This window comes from Megalops cyprinoides, chromosome 1 (assembly GCF_013368585.1).
Source record: "Megalops cyprinoides isolate fMegCyp1 chromosome 1, fMegCyp1.pri, whole genome shotgun sequence".
NCBI classification, from domain to species: domain Eukaryota; kingdom Metazoa; phylum Chordata; class Actinopteri; order Elopiformes; family Megalopidae; genus Megalops; species Megalops cyprinoides.
Window position 1 is genome coordinate 3,841,623 of NC_050583.1, and position 10,000 is coordinate 3,851,622.

At 48.5% G+C, this 10,000-nt stretch overlaps 1 protein-coding gene across 1 annotated transcript in view; it reads right to left on the reverse strand.

Annotated features, from left to right (window-relative positions):
• LOC118784131 (potassium channel subfamily T member 2-like) overlaps window positions 1-10,000 on the reverse strand; it is a 91,036-nt gene that overhangs the window by 33,929 nt on the left and 47,107 nt on the right. The window contains exons 11-13 of the mRNA XM_036538167.1: window positions 8,822-8,986; window positions 5,655-5,791; window positions 4,272-4,335 (exon numbers count right to left, since the gene is read on the reverse strand). Coding sequence (XP_036394060.1) covers window positions 4,272-4,335; window positions 5,655-5,791; window positions 8,822-8,986 — 366 coding nt within the window. The remainder of the gene's footprint in view (window positions 1-4,271; window positions 4,336-5,654; window positions 5,792-8,821; window positions 8,987-10,000) is intronic.

Consider the following 10,000-nt stretch of genomic DNA (forward strand, 5'->3'; position numbering starts at 1 on the left):
CAAGACAACCAACCTCAAGACGTCGCATTCCACGCTAAAACAAGATGGCGCTACACTTGTTTCAGAAATGTAACTTAGAGTACTTATTTTTAATCCAGTTTCACTGACAGCGTTAAACCTAGAAGGATTTTTAGAGTGGGAATCCATCTTGTAAATTATGCTAACTACATCTAGTGTTTCATGTCCACTTTAATACTTCCTGCTTCTGAATGCACCACAAACATGGCGAATGCAAAATAAACTGGGTTTCTCCTTCCCCTTTCCCTCTCTGTCCTTCACCGGCTTCCTCTGTGGTGATCAGCTTGCTATGTGCAACAGACAAAGCGAAGGCTATGCTCCATGTTGGTCTGTGAGGAAAGGCCAGTGCATCTGAGGGCACTGTGGACTTTCTGTTTCCCTCCGATGGCCCGAGTGCATGTGGAGTCATTGGTTACTCATACTGCCAGCCTGTAGGTTTGTACCCTCATTTATCACTTTGTCTAATAAATGTCCCAGTTTGTTTTGTACCGGCCAAACGACTCGTTCGCTTTTTTTTGTGATGGCTTCTTATGTTGGGCCCATAGCTGGGCCATAACATTGACGCAAGCGCTGTTTACACTGAGTGTGCTAAACAACTCAAACAGCTTCCAAATCCTCTTCTGCACTGTCATGCCAGAATAACTGGGATTTATTGACGCCTGATGACTCCACAATCCATCAGTTAAAGAATCTGCGTATAAGTCTCCAGCACATAATGCATAATCTCATGTAAACATCTTATTATTCAAAAATTTACTAGTCCCCAGTTCTAACAAATGCCCAAATTCATCCTTTTACTATGTCAGGGTGCCCCCCTATTAGCTTACAGCTCGACCTCAAACCCCAGAAGAGTCACATCAGACACCTAAAGACCCAGTCAGATGGCACTTCAGTACCCCATTACTGACAGATAGGGAATTCAACCTTCCTGATGTCTCCGCTCTTCTTCTATGAGGAAAATGAAACTTTTCTAATTCTGCTTTTCCAAACCATATGAACACTGCCTTATTCACTGTTATTCTTCAAACGATGCAAGCAAAACATTCATCCCAACTGACGACCTCTCTCGCTGCTCAACCGTGATATGAAAATGATGTCAGGAATGCAGCTGCTACTTCATGGGTTGGCCACCAGATGGCGACACGGCTTCCTGTGTTCATCTAGTTAATGTGTTTCGCCTGTGTTAAATCTGCTGTCGACCCTCCCAAAAGTCCCAGATGTTCTTTTTTCCATGATTCCCTTTGTTCCAGAACAGGCCTGGTTCAAATTCCAGGGAAAGTGCCATCAACAAATTTTAATGGAAACGAAACACCCACTGAATCAAACTACGTTCAGTCAAAAACCCGAATGTCTAGGTGGTCTCGGATCACCCAATTTCCTGGTTTATTCATGCCCTTTCAGCTCTGCTCTACTCTGCAGTGGTCGGCCATGGATCCTAGCAACACCCTACCGTGGCTCACTGCCAAACAGTCTGTAAGCTCCCCTTTCAGACTACATTACAGTCATTCAGCAGACGCTCTTATCAAGAGCCATTTACACAGGTCACAGTTTTACCCATTTATACAGATAAATATTTACTCAATTGTGGGTTAAGCACCTTGCCCAAGGGTACAGCAGCAGTGCCCCAGTAAGGAATCGAACTGGCAACAAGTCAAACGGGTAAAGGTCCTGCTCCTTACCACTACACCAGCACTGCTCCCCCTGGTCCCTCTCTGATCTTCCTTTCATAGTCAAAGCCACATCACTACAGTGCTCCCAGACACCACGTATTAGGGCTTCAGCTGAAGTGGAAAGCAAATTCCCAGCTGTGTTTCAACATTTTTTTCTACTTCTGTTTTTATATTATCAGATTTCATCACATTATATTATTGTCATTTAGCAGACCCTCATATCTAGACAGACTTACATAGGTTACAATTTTACCTTTTTAAAAGGCTTGATATTTATTGAGGCAATTCTGTGTCAATTCCCTCGCCCAAGGGTACAGCAGCAGCGCCCCAGCAAGGAATCAAACCAGCAACCTTTCAGTTACAAGTCCTGCTCCTCACCACTCTGCTACATTGCAGCCCCTGTTCTTACATTTAACTTCCCATATTATTTCAAAATCCTTTTTCCTGAAGTCCACGGTTGTTGCTTAATTGTTTAGGATCGTGTTTCTGTCCGTGTCATTGCATGTCTTGATTGCTTTGTTGTCTTGAGATCTCTGCTCACTATCTCATACTACAACTTCCAGCTAATGTCTTGGTCCTCTTAACTCAATATCCAATATCTGATGCTTGTCTGTTGTTCTGTGTATGCACTATTCACTAGTGGTATGTGTGAGGAGGTGTGCCACGTATATAAATGCTTAAAACTTAAACTTATATGAATGCTTAAAAAAATAAAAATAATAAAGTATAAGGGGGGTGTTTAGGACAGGTTGGGTCTATACCCTGGTGCTGCAAAGAAAGAAGAACAGGGATTAGGGTAATTCAGGATACCGATACCTCTCCTGTCTTTTCACAAGCCGGCAAATGTGCGAGCTCTTCTCACACAAAGGAAAAAAATCTGTTTTTCTTTGTTTTTTTATGATTTGTAAAGATTCACAGTGCTTCTCGTGAAAATTGGCTCACTTTTTCTTGTAAAGAGGCTTTCATCTCGAGTGCTCTGTACTTAAAAGAACAAAAAGTGTGCACCAAGCAAAACCGGCAATCCTTCAAAACAGAAAAGGTACACCTGAAAGCAACAATGTTTGTTTCTTCTGTATATATTTAAATAAAAACAATATGACTGATTGTAAATGTCATAAGCAGCTGAAGAATGTGGAACATTTTGAAGAGATCTGAGGGTATGGGGAGAACTGTAATCTGCAGGAGAAGAGAATTTGATGTTTCGTGTATAAAATGTGTTGCCAGATTTATTAGGGAACCTCAAGAGAGGAAAGCGCACTATTTGATGTTAGTCAAAAAAATCACGATCAATGAGTCTGAATCTCAACGGATATCAAATTATACTGTAATGACTATTTGAGATGCAACCAACAAAGTGGTTCAAATTCTCTCGTTCTACTTTTGTCTCTCCCCTTCTCTCTTTCTTTCTCCCTCTCCTCTGACATTCTCTCTCTCTCTCGCTCTCCCTCCCAGTTGTCTTTGATTGCCCCTCCCCGTTTGTCACGTAGTTCCATCCTGGGTCAAAGCCATTAACCCCACACCCACAAACGCAGCTGAGGTCAAACTGTCTTTATTTCTGGCTGTGCCACCTCGGCCTTAAACACCAACCATCTCTCTCTCTCTCCCACCCGCTGAAGAAAACCAGAAACAAAGACCCAGGAGAGAGAGAACAGACGGGGGCAGAGAGGGACAGAGAGGGGCAGAGAGGGACAGAGAGGGACAGAGAGGGACAGAGAGAGGCAGAGAAAGGCAGAGTGAGACAGAGAGGGGCAGAGAGAGGCAGAGAGAGGCAGAGAGGGACAGAGAGAGGCAGAGAGAGGCAGAGAGGGACAGAGAGGGGCAGAGAGCGGCAGAGAGGGACAGAGAGAGGCAGAGAGAGGCAGAGTGAGACAGAGAGGGGCAGAGAGAGGCAGAGTGAGACAGAGAGGGACAGAGAGAGGCAGAGAGAGGCAGAGTGAGACAGAGAGGGGCAGAGAGAGACAGAGAGAGACAGAGAGGGGCAGAGAGAGGCAGAGTGAGACAGAGAGAGACAGAGAGAGGCAGAGAGAGACAGAGAGAGGAAGGGAGAGGCAGGGAGAGACAGAGTGGGGCAGAGAGAGACAGAGAGAGGCAGAGAGAGGCAGAGAGACAGATCCTGATTTCCTTCAAGGAGGAAGGGAGGTCGTGTGACCCTGGTGGCAGGACTCATTTCTGCCTGTCACAGCCCCAGACAGTGAGGGAGACCACAACAGACATGCATGGCGTTTCTGTCATTATGCATATCGATATGATAACATTATAACTATTATTGATGGCCATAATGGTCCCACCGCTGGTGACAGTAACAACGATGATGACGATGATAATTATGGTCGTTCCTTCATTATTCGGCACCATCCTTAACGCCGGCGTTTGTGTCGGTGTCATTGTTGCGTTATGCCAGGATATTGACCCAGGTGATTGATTTTCTGCCCTGCATTTTGAGAAACTGCTGTCTGTGGTTTGGAAAATACACGCCATCGGTATGCACTGCAAGTGAATCATGTTAGATTTAATCTAACTCAGGGGAAGAGAAAGAGAGAGAGAGAGAGAAGGGGAGAGGAAAAAACGGGTGGAGTGACGTACGGCGGCGATGCGGTCCACTTCGAAGCGGTTGCTGAGGATGAAGCAGGCCTCGGCATCGTCCATCCTGAGGGCGGGCCGGCAGGACAGGAAGGGGCGGGGCCGCGACAGGAAGCGGCCGGCCAGGTTAGTGGAAGGAGGAGAGGAAGGACGGAGGAAAGGGGGAGAGCGGGGTTAGTCAGGTCGGAGAGGGCCAGCTGAGGGGAAGTCACTCTGCCAAGGTGAGAGAAATTTATTTGGGGTAGACATGTTCACACAGGCAGTTCTGCAGACATCCATGAACATCCTGTCAGGAATGTGGGTGCTGTTTCCCAGGTTGGCCACCAGATGGCAACATAACTTCCTGTGTTCTCTATGTGTCATTTAGCTCATGTATTCTACCATTAGTTATTGTTTACAGCTGCGCTCTTCTTTATTCAAGCTATATCCTTTGGTCTTGTGTTTGCTCAGTCTTGAGTTGCCATGCCATGTGTGTGTGTGTGCGTGCACATGTGCGCGTGTCTGCGCAAGTGTGTGTGTCAATGAGAGAGTGAACTCTTGCACCAAGTTTGTTTTGTATCTCCCCACTCTCCAGTAATACAAAATGATTTTCTTTGAACCAAACCCCTGGTATCTCGAGTTCTCTCTGCTTTTGGGTTCATGCTGCTTCTTGTGACACATGGTCTATGTATTTCAATAAGCCATGAACTTATCCCCATCTACAAGCGGTGATGATTCCTGTCTGTCAACGATATCCCTCGGACAGGACAGACGGGACGTCAGTCATAGCGCACCTAATCAGGCTCTGTTAATCCTGAGCATCCAAGCAGGCATGCAAAGGACAGCACTTTTAGGGCCTTCAGTATGATGTGGCTGGGGATTTGACCTATAACCCCTTCCGGGATCAGAAGAAGCACTCCATGCCACACTGGACTGAACTGGTATATGTGGCAGAACATTGCTGGCCATGGTGGGCGTGGCTACATGGGCGTGGCTTTGTAGACACAGTCAGTGGGGGCTGTGGTTTTATGGACATGGTCATGTGGCTATGGCTTTTTAGGCGGTGTTTGTGGGGGGGGGGGGCGTGTCCCAGCAGAGCAGGGTTTGTGGGTGGGGGCGTGTCCATGCAGGGCGGGGTTTGTAGGGGGCGTGTCTCAGTGGGGCGGGGTTTGTGGGTGGGGGCGTGCCCATGCAGGGCAGGGTTTTTAGGGGCGTGTCTCAGTGGGGCGAGGTTTGTAGGGGGGGGCGTGTCCCAGCAGAGCAGGGTTTGTGGGTGGGGGCGTGTCCATGCATGGCGGGGTTTGTAGGGGGCGTGTCTCAGTGGGGCGGGGTTTGTGGGTGGGGGCGTGTCCATGCAGGGCGGGGTTTGTAGGGGGCATGTCTCAGTGGGGTGGGGTTTATACTCACTTGGCCCTCATCAGGTCCTGGTCCTTGAGGGCGGAGCCCTGCAGGTAGATGACCCTCTGCGCCCAGAGAGGGATCTGCAGCACCCGCCGCACCTGCACGTCCATCTCCGCCGGACACAGGATCACCACGTAGTAATCCTGCCGACAATGCAACACGCCGGGGATCACCAGCCACCCCCACATCCCGCCACAGTCCTCTCCGGTCACATTACATTACATCACAGGCATTTAGCACACACTCTTATCCAGATCACTTACATAGGTTTACGCTTTTCACATGCTATCCATTTATACAGCTGGATATTTACTGAGGCAATTCCGGGGTTAAGTACCTTGCCCAAGGGTACAGCAGCAGCATGCCAGCAGGGAATCGAACCAGCAACCTCTCGGTTACGAGTCCTGCTGCTTATTCACTATGCTACACAGTTGGTCCTTAAACCGTGACAAATTTCACACGCTTTCCAGCAGAATCCACCCAGCTTACAAGTAGATGCCATCAAATTTCGGCCAATGTCCCAGGTGAGATAGGAGGAGTTTATCCCACAGCTCATCAAATCCAGGTGCCTAAAAGAGGGGGGTACTCAGACCCCGCACCCCAGACCCCAGGGGGTGATTCAGCACCCTTTACAGACAATCTGCCCTGTGGCATGTTAACTGCCCAAACAACACATGCTAACGCAGAGCACAGTATGATATCTGTCTTTTCAATACCACTCGCATGGGCATAAACACACACACACACACAGACTCACACACACGGACATACGCACACACACATGCACATACCCTCACACACACGGACACACACACACACACTCACACCACACATACATACACACACAAACATTGTGTGCTACTGAAGATTACTGTCTGTTATGAATGGCTGCGATCTTTATCTACAGGGCCAGTATTACAGCGCAGAGCTTTGTAGTGGAGAGGTAAGTGTCTCCATACAGGGATCTCAGCTATCCTGACATTATCTTTGTGTAATATTTGAAATTCATCTTCAGTCAGTAGCTGGTCTCATACATGACATTTGATGCATCTATTGCATTAAATTTATGCATAAAATTATTTCATTACAATGTTGCCACACATTAGCATGTGCTGTCTACCTTGAGGAAGCATTTTTGTGGTGTCCATTAGAGTCTTACTACTACTACTACTAATAATAATAATAATCAGTATATTTCTACAGGACCTTAGATTCAATTAAAATGCAGTCCACACACTTCACAGGTTAGACAACTATAAAACAACCACAACAATGATCAAATCTAGCTGAGATAACAGCATGAAATAAATGCAATAATAGGCACATTCACTGTTTGGCAAATGAGAAAATAATAATTCAGGCCATAAAAGATAAAAACCACTCTGGATGGCTGGAGTGTGGCCAGGGATGTGTGGTCCTGGCTGAAAGCCTCTGAACTCATTCCCACAGACGGTGCGTCTGATCGCTGGGTGCTCTGATGGTTCTGTCACAGCTCTCTGCAGCTCTTCACTTTAGCTGTCTCCGATACTCAGGGACCTGTAAACCATCAGCTGCCCATACCTCATGCCGGGAAGATATATCCACACAGCTGCAGTTAGAGAGATGAGCGCACCTGTGCGGCATTCAGAGAGGGGGGGGGGGGGGGGGGGAGGGAGGGATGGGGGGAGGTGTAGAGAGGGATAGAGAGAAGGGGGAGAGTGTGAGAGAGAGAGAGAGAGAGAGAGAGAGAGAGGGGGGAGAAAGAGAGGGAGAGATGGGGGAGGGAGAAAGAGAGTGAGGGACAGAGAGGGATGGAGAGAGAGGGAGTGAGTGAGGGAGGGAGAGAGAGGAATATAGATGAAGAAAGAGAAGGATGGAGAAAGAAGGAAGGAGGGATAGAGACAGGAGAGAGAGAAAGAGGGAGAGGAAGGGAGGGAGAGACAGGGAGGTGGGAGAAGAAGCTGCACAGATGTGCTTTATTTGAGATTTGTGTTTGTTTCCTGCAAGCCTTGAGCTTTTTCATCAGCATCGAATTTTGGTTTGATTTATTATTTTCCCTTTATTTCTTCAGTTTGATATTTTGCACAGGAGGCCTGTCAGGGCAAACCGCCCAAGATCTGTCGTTAAAAAAAAAAAAAATCATTATTTCATCTCACTCATTCCCAAAATAAACGCCAGTCCTCACACAGTGATTACTGTCCCTTCTGGTCTCCTGTCTGAGCACTCCTTAGCCAAACATGCTACTTATCACCAGCCTCTGCCTACTGTAGCTACTTTAGCTACATTCATTTGTATTTCTCGACATAGAGAAAGTCGTCTGCAGGGGTAAGAATTAAAATGTACTCACTCCACTGGGAGTAATCAATCAATCAATCCTCTACAACTAATCCAGAATGCAGCCGCACTTCCTAAACGTAGTCAAGTTACTCCTCTCCTCACCTCACTTCACTGGCTTCCTGTCATCGCTCACATTAAGTTGGTGCTGGCATACAGTTACTGGGACAGCGCCCTCATATCTACAATCGCTCCTCAAACCCTATGCTCCCTCAAGATCGCTGCGCTCTGCATCTACACGGCAACCGACAGTCCCGAGCTGATGTGGTCACTCTTCTCAGACACGATCCCTATCTGTACTGGTCCTCAGTGGTGGAATGAAACCCCACAGCGAAATCGCTGGCCATCGTCTGATGGAGACTGAAGACCCACCTCTTCAGACTGCATCTCGGACCCACTTCAATCCACACCCCCCAACACCTGCTACCTCTAGTATTTGATGTTTATCTTGTGTAATATTGTGAGGTGAGCACTTAACTCAGTATTTTATTGACCTCTTGTAGTACTTTTCGATAACTACTCTTAGCATAGTAATGCACTCATTTGGTCGCTCGGGGAAAAAGCAGCTGCTAAATGGTGTAATGTAATGTGATGTGTTTTGATTCTGTGTTCAGGGACTGCTGTATCATAGGCTTTTGTCAGAGTGCACAGGGTGGCTTGTGGCAGGGCTTGAATAGTGTTATGCTCACACTCACTGGTCTGACACTGTTGCTCATGTAACTTGGATGGATGCACTTATCTTCCATTGTGATGAAAGTTGTTCTGGATAAGAGCATCTGCTAAATGCATGTAATGTAATGGAATGGAAAAAAAGAAAACGCAGGTCATTTTTCGCCCCACCCATCACCATGGGGACAGACCTGCAGGCGGGGGTGGGCGTAGAACTCGTTGAGGAAGTCCATGAGCAGGTCGATCTTCAGGCAGCTGACACACAGAACCACGTGCTTCTCCGTCTGGGCCCGGTACCGGCTGTAGTTCCCCCCAGATTTCTGCCTCTCCATCCACAGGAAGGCCAGCTGTTCAAACTGGAGAGAGAGAGGGAGGGAGGGGGGAGAGAGAGCGAGAGGGAGGGAGGGGGGAAAGAGAGAAGGAGAGAGGGAGGGAGGGGGGAGAGAGAGAGGGAGAGAGAGGGAGGGAGGGGGGAGAGAGAGGGAGAGGGAGAGAGAGAAGAGGGGGAGAGAGAAGGAGAGAGGGAGGGAGGGGGGAGAGAGAGAGGGAGAGAGAGGGAGGGAGGGGGACAGAGAGAGGGAGAGAGGGAGGGAGGGGAGAGAGAGAGAGAGGGAGAGAGGGAAGGGGGAGAGAGAGAGGGAGAGAGGAAGGGAGGGGAGAGAGAGAGAGAGAAACAGAGGAAGAGAAAGAGTTGAGGCAAGGGGGAGGCTCTGGTGGTTCTGTGACAGGCGTTGGCGTCCGGGGGCGGAGGGGGTGACGGGATAGGCTGGCGGTAGGGTGGGCGTGTCTGCGCTCCACAGTAACCACAGCGATGAGATGATGCAACTCTCACACAGGGGAAATAACCCCCCCATCACAATGTGTGGGGGTTGGAGGGGGGGTTAAATGTCAGTAATATGCACAGATAAAAGAGAGAGTGGGAGTGCGTGTGTGTGTGTGTGTGTCTGACTGCCATTTCCAGCACCCCATGTCCACACCCACACACATACGCGCACACAGTTACACACACACACAGACACACATACACACACACACACACGCACACACAAACACACACACACACACACACAGACACACACACACACACACACACGCACACACACACACACACACACACACAGGCCTGCATCAGGTGGCTCCCTCAGTTCAGTATCCCTCACATCCCACATAAAAGCTATTGTCTCTCCTTTTAAGTCCAGAAGAGGGTCACTGCTGAAAGGTACACCCTCCCTGCCTCTGTGGGGTACGTGTGCCGGAACGTCCTGGTCCCGCCGCCCAGGGTCTGTCAGAACTCTCTGCACTTTTGGGGGAGGGGGGGGGGTTCAAAGCAATGGCATGGCGTATGGCTTTATAAGGGCATGGTGACTGGG